The sequence below is a fragment of the Ascaphus truei genome, chromosome 4, assembly GCF_040206685.1.
Source record: "Ascaphus truei isolate aAscTru1 chromosome 4, aAscTru1.hap1, whole genome shotgun sequence".
In the NCBI taxonomy this organism is placed as follows: Eukaryota; Metazoa; Chordata; class Amphibia; order Anura; family Ascaphidae; genus Ascaphus; species Ascaphus truei.
In genome coordinates, this window is record NC_134486.1 from 330,694,327 (window position 1) to 330,716,953 (window position 22,627).

The window sequence follows — 22,627 nt, forward strand, 5'->3', positions numbered from 1 at the left end:
TAAAGCCACGCATTTTGTATTTTCATCTGTTAAACATAAAACAGTTTGGTTTAAAAGGTGTTTGGTGTTCAAGCAATTCAGTGATAACTTTTGTGTTACCTCAAGTAAGCATTTTCATGCCTTGATGTTAAGTTGTAAAACATGAAGAGTGCAACTTTTTGTCATTTTTCTTATGCAAGTACAAAGGTCCTGAAGCTTCTTTTAATCTTTTTTTTTTTTTATGTGGCGAAGGGGACTGTACAACATTTACTGTAATGTTTCTTTTTGTGAATTGAGTATGTTTATATCTGATATCATCTTTAATGTTCTAAAGTAGTAGGGATTGATTATTTGTTGTTTGATTTGATTTTTGTTCTGAATAACCCTTTTCTCCTCTTTAGGGTGTTCTCTTTTTACCATTTTTGTATTGTACCATCTAATAAACATAATAAAGTGTGCCCAACCTTTTGTAATAACACTTTTAAGCCTTCATACAGGCGAATACCTTCATCTTTACTATCACCATATAGAGAGGATGAGCAACAGAAAGAGGGCAATAAAGTAGAGAAGCGTTTCCCACCAGGAGGTTCGTGAGGTGTCTCCAAGGGGTTCTCCCCACAAAAATATGTAATGGCGATCCCAGTCACTATAGTGGGTTCCTAAGCCTGTGGAGGGGAAAGAGGAGACATAGACACTGGTGCACCACCAAATATTGTAGCGGTCCTCCACGTTCATCTTTTAACACCTTTTAAAGAGTGCACTCAACAATTTGCTCAAACATTACAAATAATAAAAATATATATAGTTTATTTTATAATTTATTTAAAAATTAGATACCATTTGGCCACAAATGGAACATAGTTTTTGTAATTTATTTTGGATGGTATTTATGCATTATATGTAACACGTGTTTTTTCTAAACATTTGTAAGTGTGAAGTGCTAATCAATGCTTTGCTGATGCTCTGAGATCACAGCAGGTATTGCTGGTTTCATTCTGCACTTGTCTGCTTTTCATCTTCCTAAGAAGGATGGTGTCAGCAGGAGTCTTTGGTGCAGACATTACCTTATAGGATAAAAAAGAGCACTGTACTATACTTATTAGGGCACGATAGCTACCACATTGCATGTTGCTGCATTAACATAATGTTCCCAACAAACTACTGCGGTTTGCATAGCTGTTATATCAGTAAGTATTGTGCAAAAACTGTGCACTAGACTACATTTGAAGAGAAGACCTGGGAGGTTTTTAATGCTTTTTACAAAAGCGTTTAATTTAATTTTAATCTCCTCTCAAGAACGTTTGATGATCAAAGTGTATAAAAACCTGGAACCGATTTAAACTTCTCCAGGATGAAATGTACAAGGATCACGATTCCCTCCAATTATGTCATTCTTTTCCATACATGTGTGTTCTTCCTAATTCTTGCAATATACAGTATTTCTCCTTTCCTCCCAATGCCAATTATCTTTACGTAGCAGTAATCTCATCATATGGCATTCTTTCACTTTTCTCTATTACCTCCCATCTTACCATATGGCTTGGCATTCTTTCCCTTTTCTCCATCACTTCCATCTTAGGTCCCCTTCATCTGCATTATTTTCTGAATATATTCATGCACCATTCTCATTCTTATCTCTCCATAGCTTTCCTCTTGGCTCCCCATATCTTCACCTATTTAGAGTCACAAATGGTATTTACATTTGAAAACAAAAACTGTCCCAGATTCACTAAGGAGCCCTAAATCAGTGAAAATAATACTGTTAACCAAAAGATGAATGGAAGTTTTTTTTTCCGTGGGTTATTTTCAGATTTACTAAGCAAATTGACAATCCTGTATTTCAATTAATTAGAATCTGGTTACCCGACTGGCACCCTCTCTCTCTCTCCACCTTTTTAAGACCTATTTAAAAACACACCTCTTTAACAGAGCATATGGGTAGCTCCGCTGGCTAATACTATACTGTATATCTTAGATGCACCGACCGTGGTCCCTTGCAGACACAGTTAACATAACACCCTCCTACAGCCTGTAAATTCTCCCTAAGTACCACGTAGATTGTAAGCTCTTTGGGGCAGGGATTCCCTTTTCTATTGTTACTGTCATGTCTGAAGCGCTTATTCCCATTAAGTGTTATATTATGGCTGTGAAGCACTATGTACCTGGATGGCACTATATAAATAAAGATATACATACATTTTATTTATTTATATTTATTTATAAAATGTTTTACCAGGAAGTAACACTTTGAGAGTTACCTCTTGTTTTGAAGTATGTCCTGGACATAGACTTAAACTGACAAATAATACATGGTTACAAATACAGTTACATAAGACATTGCATGCACAGTTAGAGATAATATATATTATGGGTGTATGTAACAGTTGCAGACCAGATTAAAATGTGAGACAGCTTTGGTATTGAAAGAACTTAAACTGGTGGTGGATGTGAGAGTATCCGGTAGGTTGTTCCAGTTTTGAGGTGCACGGTAAGAGGAGGAGCGGCCGAATACTTTGTTGAGCCTTGGGACAAAGAACAGTATTTTGGAGTCAGATCTCAGATGATATGTGCTGCATGTGGTAGGGGTGAGGAGCTTGTTCAGATAGTATTTGAAGGCAAGACGGTTAAGGTGAACTTTGCGCCTAGACTCGAGTGATGACTAATCTAGTTCTTTGAGCATTTCGCAGTGATGTGTTTTGTAGTTGCATTGGAGAACAAACCGGCATATTGAATGGTAAAGGGTGTCAAGTTTGCCAAGGTGGGTTTGGGGTGCCGAGCCGTAGACTGTCTCCATAGTTGATAATTGGCATTAGCATCTGCTGTGCGATATGCTTTCTGACCAGCAGGCTTAGGGAGGATTTGTTTCTGTAAAGTACACCTAGTTTGGCATAGGTTTTGGATGTCAGGGTATCAATGTGCATCCTGAATGTTAATTGGGAGTCAAACCATATGCCCAGGTATTTAAAACTAGTAACAGGAGTTAGGGTGGTGTGAGCGTTGGTTCTGATCTGGAGCTCAGTCACTGGAAGCTCTAAAAATGTAGTCTTAGGAAGAAAACTCCCGCCTTAACTCCAAGATCACTAAAGAGGAACTGATATCCGCGGTGAAGTCTTCCAAAATATCCAAAACACCAGGCCCTGATGGCTTCTCCAATGCCTATTACAAAAGGTTTCTCCCAATCTTAACTAACCACCTGCTTGATCTGTTCAATTCATTCCTGGAAGGGAACCCTATCCCCTCGTCAATGTCCCTAGCTAATCTGGCCATTATTCATAAAGAAGGAAAAGACCCGACACAATGCGGGAGCTACAGACCCATTTCACTTCTAAATAATGACCTGAAACTATATAGTAAAATCTTGGCGAATAGACTGAACCCTATTTTGCCAAGATTAATAAACATTGACCAAGTTGGGTTCGTCTCAGGGCGTCAGGCCTCGGACAATACCCGAAAGATCATCGACATTATTGATGTCCACCTTATTGATATCCATTATTATGTCCACCTTACAAGCTCCAAGGCAATGCTACTGAGTTTAGATGCAGAGAAGGCATTTGATAGAATTGATTGGCTTTTCCTTACCAAAACGTTAGAGAAATTCGGTTTCAAAGACACATTCTTAGAAGGAGTCCAAGCGCTGTACCAGAACCCATCGGCAATTGTTAGATTGCCGGGCGGAAACTCAGAGAGATTCCAAATAAGAAACGGTACGAGACAGGGTTGCCCCTTGTCCCCCCTCCTCTTTGCTCTCACCATAGAACCTCTGGCGGCTAAAATTCGGAATAACATAAATATCCAGGGCATAACGATCGGAAAAACAAACTATAAAATCTCCCTGTTTGCCGATGATATTATCCTGACTCTAACCAAGCCCCAAACTTCCCTTCCTAACCTCCAAAAGGAACTTGAGGACTTTGGTATTATATCGGGATACAAAATTAACAGTGAAAAATCAGAGGCCCGTAATCTCAGTCTCACAGAGCTGGAAGTGAAACTACTTAAAATAAATTTTGCTTATAAATGGAGACCTTCATACATGAAATACCTGGGAGTGAATGTATCAAGGGACTACCAGTCACTATATCAACATAACTACCCAGCTCTCTTTGACAAAATACAATAGGATTTGATCAAATGGGAAGCTTATCAGATATCATGGATCGGAAGGATGATATCCTTAAAAATGAACATACTCCCAAGATTACTATATTTCTTTCAAACCCTCCCGGTCCATGTCCCCGGCTCAGAGCTTAAAAACATCCAAAACAGGATGTTCCACTTTATTTGGCAAGGCAAAAGACCCAGAGTAGCCCGCTCAGTGCTATTGTCACCACGGGGGAGAGGGGGCATGGGTGTCCCGGACATCTACAAATATTACCAGGTGGCCCAGCTAAAACAAGCGGCACTATGGAATGCGAACCCAACCCAAAGGTGCTGGCTCAAAATAGAGACACACCATGCTAAAATGCCTTCTCTGCCAGCATGCCTATGGAGCATGGAAAGAGGAGATATGCCACCGCAAAAATTTAAATTAAGAACGACAAGACACACCTGGGAAGTCTGGCTAAAAACTAAGCTCAAATATAGGCTCTCCTCCACTGGCTCACAACTCACGCCAATATTCGATAATCCCAAATTCCCCCCGGGGTGTGTATCTAGACAGTTCGACCAGTTAAAGTCAAAAGGGATAAAGACGTTGACGGACATACTGAGTCTAGGAAGCCTCTTAAGCTATCAGGACCTAAGAACTAAATACAAGATCCCGGACTTGGATGCGTTTAAGTACCTCCAAATAAGACACTTTGCCCAAAAAATATCCCCAAACCCGGAGTTCCCCTCTCTCACTAAATTCGAGAGACTATGTAAATCTGACTCAGACCAAAAGGGACTTATCTCCAAGATCTACTCGGAACTGGAAACAGGGGAAGGGCCCCCTAAACATGACTATATGCTTAAATGGGCCGCGGACCTGAATATAACTATTGAGGAGGAAAATTGGAAAAAGATTTGGGGAGTGGCCTCTGGGACATCTATATGCACCACCACAAAAGAAAACATTTATAAGATACTCTTCTATTGGTATCTCACGCCAGTGAGATTAAAACAAATCTACCCTCTGGCATCGGATCTATGTTGGAGAGGCTGTGGTGAAAAGGGAGACATGGCCCACATCTGGTGGACATGCCCAGAAATGAAGAAATACTGGACTACGGTCCAAAATTTGATAAAAGAGGTCACAAGCCTCGACCTACCTATTGAACCACTGACCTACCTATTGGCCAGACCAACTGAGGAAATTGGTCGACCAACTAGGATATTAATCTCCTTTATTCTCACAGCGGCGAGATGTGAAGTCGTGTCTTCCTGGAAGAAGGTAGCCCTCCCCACTAAGGGAATGATAAAAAAAAGAAGTAACGAGGTGATGCTACCTAAAGCAAAAAACTAATCCATTTTACAGGGTTTGGGAACCTTGGTTGATACTATAGGAAAGGATCCCCCCCCCCCCTCCTATCAAAGTAGGAACCCTACCACGGGGGAATAACAGTCCTAACAACTGGGAGGCTGACTGCCCGTGGGGAAAACACATTCTCTCCTCCCCCCTTCCCATCTCCTCCCCCCCTCGTTCTCTGTCATCTTCTCCCTACTTTGGAACTAAACTAAGCTTCCCCCCCTCTGGGAAGCCCCACCTTTTGGGCAATTTGCCTTGCCCCTCTACCACAAAAATTTGAAAATGGTGTAATGTATTTGGATGTAAACAATGTTATTTGCATGTATGTAATTGTGTAATCACCCAATAAAAATATTTTGGAAAAAAAAAAAAAAAATGTAGTCTTGGTCCCAAAATACGATTGTTACAATGGCCCCTCCGGCACTCCAATCACACGACTGCGGTCATCTGTCGTTCCGTCAGACTTGATGGAAGGGAGGAGTCATACCCTCTTGCTCCCGATCAATGTAGATCTCGTCCTGCTCTCCATAGAAGAGCAGGACACAATCTCCCCTAGCAAAACAAGCAGGCTTGTTTTAACGTAGGCACAGTATTATGTAATTGGGCCCCTGGAGTGCCATACCCCATAGCATAGTAGATACTTGCCAGAGCACCCAAAAGGTTAAACCAACATTTCTTTTTACTCGCCCTTTCAAAAGCATTTTAAATTTTTTTAATATCTGATGCTTCATTCCGGAGATTTAAGCGTTTAAAAAAATAATAATACGTGCGCAGGAGGTTAACTATAAGCTTTCCCCACAGCCCATTGCCATCTAAAGGTTACCATGGTAACCTCAGAATCAGTGGCATAGCAAGACATGCGCGGGACCCAGGGCAAAATTTTTCAGGGCCCCATTAATATTGATACTGACTGCAATTTTTTTTTCACTCCCCCCCCACATTGTCTCCCTGATCCTCTCTCTCATCATCCCTCCTCATCATCCCTCATCATCTCTCCTCATCATCCCTCATTCCTCCCCATCCTCCTCATCTCTCCCCCTCCCCATCATTATCATCTCTCCCTGTCCTCATCCTCTCCCCCTGTACCTCATCTCCCTCACCATCATCATCACCATCATTACCTCATCTCCCCCACACCATCATCATCATCCCTCATCATCTCTCCTCATGATCCCTCATTTCTCCCCATCCTCCTCATCTCTCCCCCTCCCCATCATTATCATCTCTCCCTGTCCTCATCCTCTCCCCCTGTCCCTCATCTCCCTCACCATCATCACCATCATTACCTCATCTCCCCCACACCATCATCATCATTACCTCATCTCCCCCACCATCATCTCATCTCCCTACAGGCCCCACCATCATCAGCACCTATTTCCCCCACAATCATCACTTCTCTCCTCCCTCCTCCCCCATGCCTACCTGTGGGTGGTATGGCCTTAAATAGAGGATAAGCCGGCAGAGGAATCGGCAGCATCACACCGGCAGAGCAGGAAAGCAGGGGAGGAGCGCCCTCTAGAGGTCTGACCCGGAAGTATTTCTTACTTCCAGTGTCAGCTCTGTAACAGCTGCTTGATTCCTTTGCCACCTACTGTTTATGCCGAGGGGGGGTGGGGGGGGAGAGAGCGAGCCCCCTAGAGCCCCTCCTAGAGCACGGGCTTTGCCAGGGCTATAGCTACGCGCCTGCCCAGAATCATGATTATTAACACTAGAAAAACAGAAAAGATGAGGACATGGTCAGAGGCATGATACTAATAATATAGGAGTGAAGTGTCTAGGCTTCTGGGTGACATTGCTGCTTAAGGTCATGATCATGAATACAATTTTTTTTTTTTAACTATAATTTATTTATATCAACATTTATATAGCGCCTTTATCCAGGAATAATTGCTTTTGATAAACTATATAATGCTGTGAATTCCTCAGTGTTTTTACAAATTAGAGCAAATATACATTTATTGGAACTGTTCACATTCGTCAATAATGCCAAGCTTAAGTACGACTTGATGAACGTCGCATTATTTCCTAGTGTTAACCCTAACACTACTTGCTGAATCTGGAAGGAGTGTGATTTTGGCTCTGATAAGCTCATTGGCATCCAGTTTTACATACTGGGAATTAAAATGAATTACAGCCTTCTTCCAGGAGTTAATTCCAAGTCTAGGCACATTATTTTCTTTCGTGACTATGGTGTTGCTTAGTACTGTTTATGTGCTTATGTTGTGTAGTGAGTTGGGGCCATCATTTCCATTTAGTTCAGCCCTATGTATATTGCTGTACTAGGGGAGATGCTTTATTTTTATATTGATCCAGGGAAATGGAAACAGAAAAATCCAGTTTAAAATTAGTCGGGGCGGAAAAAAGCTAATTTATTTCTGACAACAGTATGTGGCAAATCTCTCCTTGGATGAGTAATCTCTTTCTTTGAAGATACAAAGAGTATACAGTAGGAAGAGATTGGGTATCAGTCTTTCCTGTCTCCGATGCCAATAAATGTAATATCACATTTGTTACTGTAAAAAAACCTTGTTTGAAATATTTTCTTTTTTTCTTGTGTAGCAGAGTCCCCCTACCCTGCCTCCGGTGCGGGGGAACTGCTTGGTTGTCTGACAGGAGCTTCGCGCAATCGGGAGGTGGGGGCAGCCATGTTGATTAGGTGCACATGTTCAGTGCTGTGAGGCGGCGCATGCGCAGTGTCACGACTGCGGCGGCTATCTTGGGATAGCCCAGTCTAAAAGTCCCAGGATCCCCCGTGGGGAGGGGAACACCACATGGGGCTGTCCCAACCAATAGGGCTATAAGGAGACGAGAAACAGGATATCCTCTGTGCGCGGAATGCCCGCGAGTCAGTTCTGACGGAGGCAAACGGAAACCAGTAGTGTCCAGGGAGCAGTAGCCCCGTAGGTCCCAGCTAGGCCCTGAGCCACCCCGGCAGTGTGTTGCAGGGAAGGCCCCAGATTGAGACTTCCCTATTGTAGTACAGTTGCACCAGTGACCGGACGGCCACGCAGTGCCCTGCAGTCTGGCACCAGGTTACAGGCTCCATAGACATTTTCTGAGACCCTCCGACTGGAGCTCACACGGTAAGGAGGATCTGGAAAACTATAAGAAAACTGTATTGAAACACAGATACAAAAGTAGCTCTCACATTTAAATTAACACCGGCGGGTGAAGAGTAGAGCAGGCACAGATGCCGGCAGATTGCGGCTTTCTTGCCTATAGTCCACACTGGTATCCGTTCAGCACTGAGTCCCGGAACCAACATGCAATGGTCTTGTGAGACTTCGCCTCCACTGTGATCCCTTGGCACCAGGCTCGAAACGGCATTACCGCGGATCGCCGGCAGCTCACTTGAAGGGGGGAGGGGGGCGGTTCACTTGGTCTGACTGACTTCTCTGCTCCACTGCAAGTCCGGATCCCCTGATGAAGCCTAATGTGCGAAACGTGTAGGGTTGCGCAATAGGTAAGGGCAGTGGAGCAGAGAAGAAGTCGGTCAGACCAAATTAATCCCCCCTGCCCCCTCGAATGAGAGCCGAGAGCGGGAGGTGTATTGTGTTTCAATACAAGTTTCTTATAGAAGCTGTGCTTGTTTGTTTTTTGTCTTTTTTTACATACCAAGGTATTCCCTCTCACCAGGGGAACACTGGACTTTGGACCCTGCCCTAGTTCTACAGACTGAGCACGCTTTGTATAAGTATATTTTCTATTTACCCGAGAGATCAGACTAGGTGAGCACGGTTCTTTTGTATATGTGAGGCCCAAAAGGAGCTGCTGTCTGTTTTGACTGCACCTGATCTTGCCACTTATTTAATCTTCTTTGTTTTTATAGTCTTCTTAAATTAAAATATATACTGTATGCTGGCTTTTTAATTTGGACACAACCATTATAGGAATGGTATAATCGCAAGTAATAAATTGTCTGCCGTTCTAAAGTTCTTAAATTTGTGCAACCAACGGGAGCACGCTGAAGTAGAGATTTGCCGATTTTATTTATTTATTTATTTATTTATTTATTTTTTGCTTTTTCGGTTTGCCTCGGATTGACCGGTTCCTTTGTTACGCAGATCAGTCTCAAAAAGACCAATCCGCGGTTTCGTACTTTATTTTAGAGAGCAATTTTTAATCCGTGGCCGGATTATTAAAAATCCGGACCTGGAATAATCTGCGGGAGGAGATATCTCTCCTTTTTCTCTCTTTTTCTTTCTCGCGCTCTCTCTCGCGCTCTCTCTCGCGCTCTCTCTCGCGCTCTCTCTCGCGCTCTCTCGCGCGCTCTCTCTCGCGCTCTCTCGCGCGCTCTCTCGCGCGCTCTCTCGCGCGCTCTCTCGCGCGCTCTCTCGCTGTCTCCATCTCACCTTACACTGTGGAATCCGCAGATTGAATTCTTAAAAATCCCCCTGGATTGCATCTAATGGCGGATTTCGATTAATCAGCAAATGCCTTTTAGTGCCCAATCAGCAAACAGATTTTGGTGGGGGCTGATTTGGTGTTAAAAATTTGTGAAACAACATTTGAACGGGTTCGTCCATCTTTACTCTGAAATACTCTGTGTGCTTTTGAAATACTGATTCCTCCCCCCCCCCCCCCCCCTGTAGCAGTATATTTATTGTCACAATAACAGAAGATACATTGCTTAAAAATTTCTTATACTTTTTTATGGTGGCTGGAAGATACAGTTATGCTCTTGGTATCTGAAAATATGGAACATTGAAACCTAAAAGGCAATAATTAAAATAACATTTAGATTAATAGCCTGCTTGGTTTCTATTTAAAAGGATGAAACAGCATTACTTAAATATATAAAATATTGGTATGGATGTCAAATGTAGAACGCTACTTGCCTGTCGTTTACTGACATACATTGTATCTGATTGAAATGCATATCTGATTGAAAATATGCCTTTAGAGCAATTTTTAAAATAATTCATTATTTCTGGATGGGGGAAGATTGCAAGTGTCATGTGCAAAATAACTTCAAGTAGCCACCACTAATTGCTAGTGATAAGTATATTTCCTTAAATCCCGATCAATCATATAAATTATGTTTGTGATCATCCAGAATAACAACAAATTAAACTTTACTGTACAGTTACGCATTCAGTCTACTTGTATAAGACGTGTAACATGTTTTACGTGCATTTGCTTGTCATAATGATTTATTGGTTCATTTATTGAAACTTTTTTTTTTTTTTTTAGCTTTGTATTCCATTATATTGTTCTGCGTGTTTCTGTGGATTCCTTTTGTATATTTCTATTATGAAGAAAAGGATGAAGATGATCACAATCGCTGTACGGTAAGATTTTCATTTGATGCATACAAATGTAAGCCTTTTATATAAGTTTTATAAAAGTTATCATCAACTATTAAGTTTATTTTCAGAGTTATTTTTTATCAAGTTTGCATACATACTCAAAATGCAATAATTTTAGCCCATTCTTTAATTTATTTATTTATAAAATATTTTACCAGGAAGTAATACATTGAGAGTTACCTCTCGTTTTCAAGTATGTCCTGGGCACAGAGTAAAACAAAATAATACATGGTTACAAATACAGTTACATAAATGAACAAGGTATACATTATATACAAGACATTGCGTGCACAGTTAAAGAAAATATATATTATGAGCGTATGAAACAGTTACAGACCAGATTAAAGTGTGAGACAGCCTTAGATTTGAAAGAACTTAAGCTGGTGGTGGATATGAGAGTCTCTGGTAGGTTTTCCAGTTTTGGGGTGCACGGAAGGAGAAGGAGGAACGTCCGGATACTTTGTTGAGTCTTGGGACCATGAATAGTCTTTTGGAGTCAGAGCTCAGGTGATAGGTGCTGCATGTGGTAGGGGTGAGGAGCTTGTTCAGGTAGCTGGGTAGCTTGCCCAGAAAGTATTTGAGGGTGAGACAGGAAAGGTGAACTTTGCGCCTAGACTCTAGTAATGACCAATCTAGTTCTTTGAGCATTTCGCAGTGATGTGTGTTGTAGTTGAATTGGAGAACAAAACGACAAATTGAATGGTGGGTTTGAGGAGCCGAGCCATATACTATGTCTCCATAGTCAATAATTGGCATTAGCATCTGCTGTGCAATACGCTTTCTGACCAGGAGACTTAGGGAGACTTAATGAGTTGCTGAGTTTCTTCTTATTCAGCTCATCTTTGTTAAGAATCAAGACAAGTTAGTCATTTCTAGCACTTCTCAATTAATCAGCATTTCAGCACTCTGCTTTAGTTTTCTGCCTTAGGATGCGACCAGGGTGACGCTGAGCAGGCGTTCGCCACGATGAAACACATTGCTGCAATGTGTGTGGCCAGTGTGACCGAGCACATGCACATGCCCGTAAGCGCATGGCGCTCCGCTGTTTACAGAGGCAAGCACATTTGTTTATGCAGCCCGCTGGCGCGTCACGTGAGCGGTTCGCCCAATCTGGGTGAACCAGCTCAGTGACGTCATGGCCGTGCCCCCCGACACGCCCCATACGCAACTAACTTGGCAGGAAAAGCACAGCCAAGCAGAGCACATGTCACGGCGCTCGAGTGCAAGTGTGCTCGCTCAGTGTCTGGCCACAGCCTTACCTAGGAAAAGACTTTTGAAGCATCCAATGCTCACGTACATTTTTGTCTGTCAATTATTTGTCAGTGTCGCTCTTGTGATCAGTGAATTCCTTGAATCACTCGCAAAACATTGGTCCTGGTTTGATGTATCATTATTAATATGCAATTATTCGGAGGGAGGTGGGTATCAGTACAGAATGATAACAATTGGCGACAACTCCATGTTGCCACCTTATTATTATTTTTATAATTTATTATTGTACAGCAAATTAAAACAATTTAAACTAAAATGAAATTACACTGGTTTTGTTCTTTTAAAGCTGCAGTTCAGTCAATATCCTGCATGTGTGTTTTTTTTAATAAATCAGTTCTGTAGTAAGAAAAAATACTTTTAGCATTTTCTGTTTTTAAAAAAACAACTTTTAAAGACCAATTTTCTTGTATTCTATTTTAACAGCCATTTGCTAAGGCACTGCCCCTTAATGTCCTGTCACAAGCCCTGGCACACCCCTTTGTCAGCCCTGCCCTCCCTCTAGCACATGTCAGTGCAGGATTGCTCATGAATATTCATGAGCTTCCAGTGACAGACAAGCAGAATATAAACAGATCCCTTCACTAATTATGTCACCAAATTTCGAAATATCAATACATGGAGAACGAATTGACCTGCAGCTATACAGTTCTTTAGGTAATTAGAGATTGCACACATAAAACTATTGAAGTAAAAAAATAAATTAAAAAAAAAAAGACTGAACTGCAGCTTTAAGGCTTCTGCTGCAAGTAAAGACAAAATGTGATATTACCGGGCACCAGATAGTGACAAAGTTAATAATATTTTGAAACAATAAATTTATACATATAGTGTATTACAATTGTGATTACTGTGTTGTTGATAAACCAACACAGTGCCGTGTGAATATAAACAGGTTAAAATAAATAAAGTGTCTTACATACGTATATGTGATTAAATATTGTGATTAATAAAACCTGAGTTGACACAAATGAGTCTGCTGCTGCTTGGGTAGGATGGCTCGACATCCTGAGGTACTAAAAAAAGACAAACAGCGCACAACTCTCATGGTGTAGTAAAACAAATTTAATGTGCTAATTTGCAGCAGGTAAGTTATGCACGTACATCAGAGTAAATACAAACAAGCGTAACATGTTATGGACATGTTACCACTCTGACAAAACAGCTGATCCCCACATTGAGCGATGGTTCCTGAATGCAGCGACCGAATGGAGGGTCCTGAGCGTCCTCTCGTGGGCAGTCTTTCTGGTGTCCGTCAACGCTTGAATCAGTGCCTCTTAGGCCTCGGCCATACTTCCCGCTGGCTCGCTAAGGCTCAGGGAAAGCGGGTGCTTTCCCTGGCCTTGCGGGTGCTTTCCCTGCGTGCCGTCAGGGGGCGGGCTGGGGACGGGCCAGTGACGTCACGGAGCTGGTTCGCCCTCATTGGGCGAACCGCTCACGTTACCGGCCCTGCGCTCCGGCAAGCGCTTGAATTGAAAAATTACCTAAGACCTACGCTTCCGCAAGCGAGCGGAAGCGTAGGTGAGCCCCTACTAAAGCCGCTCTCATTGCGGCTGTAGGGGCTCACAGATAAGTGCAAGCACGGCTCAGCGCGTAAGGGCTGACCATGGCCGTGGCCTTAGGTCTTGATCGCTAAGTAAGGATACTTCCATACTGACGGCTACAGCCGAGTACACTTGCTGGATTCAGATGGCAACTGATGATGTCACTGGTCGCGTCACTGGAATAGTGACTAATCACAGCTCAAATATAAAGGTATTCAGATTGTCCCCCCTGATAGATGAGGAGGGGATAGTCAAGACTCCATCAAAATAGGAGAGCCTATGGATATATAAAATGATTGACGTATGGTCCCTCAATTAATTTGACACTTTAAAGCTTTTCCATTTTCTCTGTAATCATTGTGTACCCTTCTATTTCAGTTATATTATTGATTTTATATATATATATATATATATATATATATATATATATATATATATATATATATATATATATATATATATATATACAGTAGCGGCATACTTTATTCTTACCAATGCCGGCGGCATGCCAGGATCTACTCCGGCTGGCGCCAGTCTAGACCGCACGCCGCGGCGTTTCCTCCACACACCCCCCCTCCACTTCGGGTGCCTTTTAGCCCCCCTTCCCGACCCCGGCTCCTGCTCTGCCCCTCTGCTTCCCCGCACCCCTGCTTACCTCACTTTAAACTCCAGGGGTGTCGGGGAAGCCGGGCAAACCGGGCGCGTCACGTGACAGTGACGTCACAGTGCGCCGCAACAAGCCGCGTCACCACGCTTCCCGCACGCATCCTGCCGTGCGGGAAGTGTAAGAATAAATAATGTCGCTACTGTGTATATATGTATATATATGTATATATATATATATATATCTATCATAAATTGTTTCACACATTTTTATGTAATCTGTGCAACTATGATCATCCATCTTTTCAATAGGTATATTTAGATTTGAAAAATCAAAATTGTAAGACAGACTGCTTACACTAGATCCCTATCTTTTTGCACTCAAAGTATTAGTGTATTAACATGACTAAAGTAGTCAGGGAATATCGTTATTCCCATAAATAGGGTGATTCATTGAAATCCTCAATATGACACTAAAGAATAGATACTAGATAACCAAAATAATAAAATTGTAATTAATAATTTGTACCAACGATGAAAGTGAAAAATACATATCTACAGTGATATTAAAAATCCCCAAAGCGGACAGCTCGATAAGTCAAGTAGCTAAGATCTATGATAATCAAATATCATCCAATTAACCTACTTGATAAGCTAAAGAAAACGGTTTAATACTGGAGTCACAAAACTGAGCCTGTATACCAACAATTACTTATAGACGGTATGTGGTCACATGTAAATAAGTTGGCTTGGAAATACTAATAAAATCTAATAGTACTCTTGGAAATAGAGAGAAGCTAAATGAAAATAAGGCATAGATAGGTCAAATGCTTATAGCAAGTGATGGTATTTAAAGTCATTGCATATAGATGTAACAGCCTCTCAAATTTGCCCAGACTCATATAACAGTGTTCAAATAATCAATTGTATTGGCACAGAAAGGTGGCCTATAAGTGTAGTGAGTATGCAACTAACATAGATAACTACAGGCAGTCCTCGGTTATCCGACACAATGCGTTACTCAAAATGGCGTTGGATTGCGAAACTTCTTAAAGCGAAACACGTTTTCCCATAGGAACACTGTTTAAATGAAAGGTTCCGTTCCTGAAGGCATTTTTAACACTAAAATACACCAAATATTTTACGCAGGCAATAAGATATGCAGCACACACACAAATTATATAGTGTATATACTGTATTATATATATAATATAACATAAAATATAATAATATAATATATTATATAGTATAACATAATATTATATTATATAATATATATATTATATACACATAAACAACTTTGCAAAGCGTTGTAAGAGCGTTGGATAAGCCGTTTTGGCGTTGTAAAAATGAACATAGGTATGCATTGCATTGCGTTGGATAAGCCATTCGTTGTAAAGCGAAGCGTTGTAAAACGAGGACTGCCTGTATTAGTCAACATAGTTGTTTGCATGATCTTGATGTTAATACTCCAAACACACACATAATACAGTTAGTCTTCGATTTGTCATGGGATGCTGATCAGTTATCCAGCAGGAAGGTGGTAACATTTAGCAGCCAAAAAATGCATGTATCGGTGCCCGTAATTAGGTTATATTTAGTGCTTGCTTAAACAAAGTATGACTCCATTAAATATAGCTAAAGCAGTAGTGTGCATAAATCGCTATATGAGTATATTGAAGTGTTCAACGAGTACCCCTTGTTCACACAAGGTACAGCAGAAATGCACCTCACAAGTGGCAAAAAAAACAAATGAAGCGGTGTGCACGCACAGAAATGCTAAACGACTGTATCTGTTGAAGTTAAGCACAGGATGCTTCCGGGTGCTGAGCAGCCTCCTTCGATGACGCCACCGTCGTGGCGTCCTAAAACCCTATGCACGTTTCGTGGGCTAACGCACACTTCATCAGGGGTAGGAGGAGTGCGTAGCTAAGTAGTCAAGTTAAAATAGGTATTCTAGTGGGTGTGTCAATTGATTTGCACCTAACCTGATGGTATTCAGTTGGATGTTTGTCCGTGCTCATTAAGTTAGCAGCTGATCATGTGTGTCCTTCCGTAATGCTTTTACGGAACAGATTGATTTACTTTGAATGTACAGTATCCGAAAATGTGATGTATGAATATGTTATGCTATCAAAGAAACTCAATAAAATTTGAGTTACAACATTTTTTTTAATTATTATTATGGTTATCTAGTATCTATTCTTTAGTGTCATATTGAGGGGATCAATGAATTAAGCTATTTATGGGAATAACGATATTCCCTGACTACTTTAGTCATGTTAATACACTAATACTTTGAGTGCAACAAGATAGGGATCTAGTGTAAGCAGGCTGTCTTAGATTTTTTGTTTTTTTCTATACATGTTATATCTCAGTGTACCTTAGTTATTTCTATTCCGGACTTGGGAAGAGTGGTTGGTTATCCAATATTTTATAGAGATTTGATCCTTTTTCATTTATAATCTGTTGTTAATTAATCATGATCTCATTTTCCCAAGCCATGATCAGCACTCTTTAAATGAGTTGCAATACATAAGTATTTTAAGTTGTGATTATTTTTCTCTTTTATTTTAGAGCTTGGGATATATATTAACCATTTCAGATGAATAACCAGCATTCCCTGAAGTAGTTAACTATAAAGCGCGTAGGAATAGAGTGCAAACTCTGCATATTGGGACTCCAGAAACACTGTTACTGCTGTTTATGCTTGCGACAAATCTATCTTTTGACTGTCTGCTGGTTAGTCGCAATTCCAGTGACGCGACCAGTGACATCAGTTGCCGCCTAAATCCAGCAAGTGTATTTGGCTGTAGCAGTCCGTGTGGAAGTATCCTTACTTAGCGTTCGAGACCTAAGGCGCCGATTCAAGCGTTGACGGACACCTGGAACAGACTACCCACCGAGAGGACGCTCAGGAGCCTCCATCCGGTCGCAGCATTCAGGAACCATCGCTCGATGTGGGGATCAACTTTTTTGCTAGCGTGGTAACATGTCTAATATTTGACACTTGTTTGTATTTAGTCTATGTGTTTAATTTACGTGCTGCATATTAGCACATTATATTTGTTTTACTACACCGAGAGTTATGCGCTGTTTTTCTTCGTTCTTTCTGCTGCAAGTAGAATATTTACGTGTGGCTACATTTCCTGGCTGTCCCGATGGCAGTGGTCACCAATGAGTTAAGTTCCACCGTCCAGCTGAGACATGACAGAAGGACCTTAGGGAGGACCTTTATATAGCCCATATTTTCCTCCCCAGGTAGTCCTTTTTTTTTTCTTCTGTCCTACAGTACTTAGCCGAGGTGTTGGTGATGTTAGTGTTTTTTTTTATAATGTAGAGGGGGCTTACTGGACTACTTAGTAGTTGATCCATGGGAGCTGTCTGACTCCCGGACATCTGCACTCCGAGTTACTGTTACGTGGGGCCGTCGTAAGGCAATGCTGCAAATACCTGCTGAAGCTTGCAGATCCTGAAGCCACTTGGGCAATGGTGCACGTCAATCCAGATTGCTGACTGGGTGGGCACACGCATATCATGATATCTCGCGAAAGAGGTTGTGGTGACGACAGTAGAGGGGTATAGAAAGCTGAGGTTTTATAACGCGTAGCAGAAAAATGCTATCGCTGCCCTGATACTCTGTAGAACGTTTATGGACGTGTGGAGGACAGCACACACATTGGGAAACCTGCTCAAGTGCTGCAAAGTACGATGTATCTGCTGCAAGCCTCTAACTTTATGGGCACTGCTTAAAGAACCTGCAAGCCTATCAGACCCTAGCCAGGATACATCATGGATACAAGCTCTTCAAAGAGTAGTGTTTTCAAAGTCCCAAGGTTAGTCCCAGGGAGAAAAATGGTACTTTTGTGGTTTTTGTTTTATAAAAGAGATGGCTATAATTACTGATATTAATATTATGTCAGGACTACAACTGGAGGATACATTGGACAGAGCACCTACAGAACCAACTGTCCAGAAGAAGGCCACGAGAAAGATTAAAACATTTTGCGGATTTTGAGAAGTCAGCATTGGAATATAAGAGACTTACTGAGGATTGCCTTGAAGACGCAGCAACGGACCAAGTTCAGCCAATGTCGGACTTCATCTCGTGGATGAAGGAAGCGGTAACCCAGGGTGTAGAGGCAGCCTCTTCGAAATCGTACAGAGTCCGAAAGCGGGCAAGATCATATACTAGTCTGGAAAGACCCCAGGACTCCTCTTCTGAGAATTCAGAGGTCGAACGTTCCAGCATGATGGAGCTGAAAATGGAATCAGAGAAAGCTTTCAACAGACGAGTTGTCCACCTTTTAATCTAGAGTTTATAGATCATTTTATCAAAGCAGTAAGTGAGATCTTATATCGAGGACGAGCCTTCTCCTTCAGAGCAAACGGATCGCCTATGCAGGTAACTTCATAGGAAGCCATGCACCTTACTGGTTCACAATGTGGTAAAGGATATGACCAAGGTATAATGCTTCTAGCCAGACAAGAAAGCATCCTTGACTAGGAAACTTTAAAGAATGTACCCCTTTGAGGGGAAAAACGTGGAATCATGGGATCCCCCCCTAAAGGTAGATGCTGCAGTTTCAAGGTTTCCCAGAAGAACAACACTGCCTGTAGACGATGCAGCCTCCTTTCAAGATGCTATGGACAGGCGGATGGAGAACGCCCTGAATAAATTGTTTACTGCTGTAGTCCTTCTATAGCCATAACATCTGTGTCGAGCAATGAAGTTATGGATTGCTAATGTGGAGAAGGGAGTTAAAATATCCCAGATAGTGAGAGCACTCTGAACTAAAACTGGCAGTGGATTTTGTAGCGGAAGCATCACTGGATTCAGTTAAGCTAGCAGCAAGGTCAATGGCATTGTCCGTCACAGTCAGAAGAGCACTTTGATTCATCACACGTAAGAGAGAGACTCTGGCAATTTCGAGACGTTTGGGCTCAAACAACTATAGATTCCTGGGTGCTCAACGTGGTCTGCAGAGAATACTGTCTCGAATTCAAGAGAATACTTGGAAGACACAAGTTTATAAGATCCCAACGGCCTGGAAACAAACTTGCCAGGCAGGCATTAACCAGCAGCTTATGGACGATCGTGCGATCCATCTTGTTACGACACAAGAAAGATATCAAGGGATCTGTTTGCCCATGTTCCTCATAAAAAAGGTGAACAGAACATTCAGGTCTATTCTGGACTTTAGAGGTAAACAAACTGTTAAAAATAAGGAAATTCAAAACCTCAAAGAAACCTTCTTCCACACACCCATATGTCACAGACACAAAGAATCCGAGATTTACTTTAGGAGTAACTCACTGTCAATTCAGAGCTCTTCCCTTCGGTCTCTACTTCACTGAGAACTTGCACAAAACTCTTTAACACTCATTGCCAAATTAAAGAAAGAAGGAATACAAATATTCCACTACCTGGATGACATTGCAATGAAAGCACGAAGCAGAGTCCAGTTATTCCAGAACCTATCGAGGGTACTAGATTTAATTTCACGGCACGGCTGGTTGGTCAATGCCGAAAAGAGACAGTTAAGCCCATCCCAAAATCTTAGATTCCTGCGAATTGAGTTCAACACAGAGCATAGTGGTTCTTCCCTCCGACAAGAGGGAAAGTTTGAAAGAAATGGTCTGAGCCGCGAAAGCCAGCAATCGATGGCGGTCTCGACAATGCATGAGGCTGATAGGTATTCTATCTGCGACCATACAGGTGGTAAAGTGGGCCACATGGGCATGTAAGTACGTTCCAACAAAACCTCTTACGCAGGTAGCACAGGCAGGCGGCAAGCCTAGACCAATGTATCTCCTTATTGCAAGACGTAAGAGAATCACTAAAATTCTGGCGCATGAAAAACCTAAACCTGGGTTGTCCTCCTACAGAATCAGGTCTGGCTAGTACTTACGACCGACGCAAGTGGCATAGGCTAGAATGCCCAACTCAGGACCAAATAGCCCAATGAAATTGGCCTATCGAAAGTCACGAAACATCGGCAAACATTTTAGAATTAATGGCGGTAATGGAGGCAATCGAGAACTTCTCACAACAGTTACAAGGGTGCAACCTAAACATCAGGTCAACCGTACTACAGTGACCTACGTACTGTAAGGAGGCAAGGCGGAACAAAGAGCCCTGTGCTCCTACATGAACTACACCCTATTCTCTCTCTAAAACTATGCCCTCTCCATTCCATGGAAATTCCAGCTCGCATATCTGTTCCCACTGATTCCTTTGATTCTAAGATTTATTAAGAATGTCAAAAAGGACAAGGCAGAGGTGGTAGCAATGCTCAGAGCCTTGTTCCCTCAGGTAATCCAACTTTAGGTAGACGAACTGTGGCAACTGCCAGTATTTCAAGGCCTCCTATCCCAGAGTCCAGTGCAACATCCCAGTCCAGGGGATTGGACTTTGATGGCATGGAGGTGTAGCGGGAGCTGCTCAGATCAAGAGGGCTTTCAGACAAGGTGGTGCAGACCTTATTGGCGGTAAGGAAAAATACTACTTATACAGTATATTATAGAATCTGGCAACAATTCCATCTGGTGTGAGGGCCAAGGTGTTTTGTACTCCCTACTTCCGCAATTCTGGAGTTTTTGCAAGAAGGTCTAGAGCAAGTGCTCAGCACCAGCTCACTGAAGATTAAGGTGTCTGCATTATCGGCACTACTAAGAAGATACTTGACCGCCATAGATCTCATAAATAGATTTTGCCAAGCTTTGACTAGAATGAAGCCATAATATAAGGATCCAGTTCCTGCTTGGGATTTACCATTGGTGTTCTGGGCTCTAAGAGATGCCCCCTTTGAACCACTTTCTCCAGCTTCAGACATGGATCTAACGCTAAAGACAGTCCTGTTGATAGGAGTAACTTTGGTACTTGGGATTTGTGAATTACAAACTTTGTCCATGAAAGAACCTTTTCTTATTTTCCATCAAGACAACGACGTCTTAGGGCCAGTGCAGCTCTTCTTACCTATGGTCGTTTCAAAAATCCATCTCAACCAAGAGATGCTTGCATTCCATGCTGCCTTCATTTTGTCCAAAGCCGGCAAACGACAAAGAACGGATTCTTCGCATGTTGGATGTAGTGAGATGCTTAAAGCTCTACCTTTACAGAACAGAGGGATTTAGGAAGTCAGACTTATTGTACTCCCAAAGTGAAGAAAGAAATGGTAAGCAGCCTCAGTCTACTATAAGTCAATGGATCGTAATGGCTAGGGAAGGCCTATACTATTCAAAAGATTCCAGTCCCAGAGCTGGTGTAAACACATTCGGCAGGGCCATGGCCACGTCATGGGCCGCAAAGATGCGAGCTCCGCCGCAGAATTATGCAGGGCTGCAGTATGGACTTCAATTAATTATTCTTTGGACATACAGTGGTGTGAAAAAGAAAGTGCACCCTCTTTGAATTCTGTGTTTTTACATATCAGAACATAATAACAATCATCTGTTCCTTAGCAGGTCTTAAAAGTAGGTAAATACAACCTAAGATGAACAACAACGCATGACATATTACACCGTGTCATGATTTATTTAATTAAAATAAAGCCAAAAATGGAGAAGCCATTAGTGAAAACTAAGTATACCGTATGATTCAATAGCTTGTAGAACCACCTTTAGCAGCAATAACTTGAAGTAACCGTTTTCTGTATGACTTTATCAGTCTCTCACATCGTTGTGGAGGAATTTTGGCCCACTCTTCTTTACAACATTGCTTAAGTTCATTGAGGTTTGTGGGCTTTTGTTTATGCACAGCTCTCTTAAGGTCCAGCCACAGCATTTCAATCGGGTTGAGGTCTGGACTTTGACTGGGCCATTGCAACACCTTGATTCTTTTATTTTTCAGCCATTCTTTTGTAGATTTGCTGGTGTGCTTGGGATCATTGTCCTGTTGCATGACCCAATTTCGGCCAAGCTTTAGCTGTCGGACAGATGGCCTCACATTTGACTCTAGAATTCTTTGGTGTACAGAGGAGTTCATGGTCGACTCAATGACTGCAAGGTTTCCAGGTCCTGTGGCTTCAAAACAAGCCCAAATCATCCCCCCTCCACCACTGCTTGACAGTTGGTATGAGGTGTTTGTGCTGATATGCTGTGTTTGGTTTTCGCCAAACGTGGTGCTGTGCATTATGGCCAAACATCTCCACTTTGGTCTCGTCTGTCCAAAGGCCATTGTTCCAGAAGTCTTGTGGTTTGTTCAGATGCAACTTTGCAAACCTAAGCCGTGCTGCCAGGTTCTTTTTAGAGAGAAGAGACTTTCTCCTGGCAACCCTTCCAAACAAACCATACTTTTCAGTCTTTTTCTAATTGTACTGTCATGAACTTTAAACATGTAACATGCTAACTGAGGCCTGTAGAGTCTGATATGTAACTCTTGTTTTTTTTTTGCAATTTCTCTGAGCATTGCACGGTCTGACCTTGGGGTGAATTTGCTGGGACGTCCACTCCTGGGAAGATTGGCAACTGCC

At 42.0% G+C, this 22,627-nt stretch overlaps 1 protein-coding gene across 1 annotated transcript in view; it reads left to right on the top strand.

The window, feature by feature from the left end:
* Positions 1-22,627, top strand: part of LMBRD1 (LMBR1 domain containing 1) — a 298,972-nt gene that overhangs the window by 87,876 nt on the left and 188,469 nt on the right. The window contains exon 4 of the mRNA XM_075598083.1: positions 10,622-10,719. Within this exon, the coding sequence (XP_075454198.1) occupies positions 10,622-10,719 (98 nt within the window). The remainder of the gene's footprint in view (positions 1-10,621; positions 10,720-22,627) is intronic.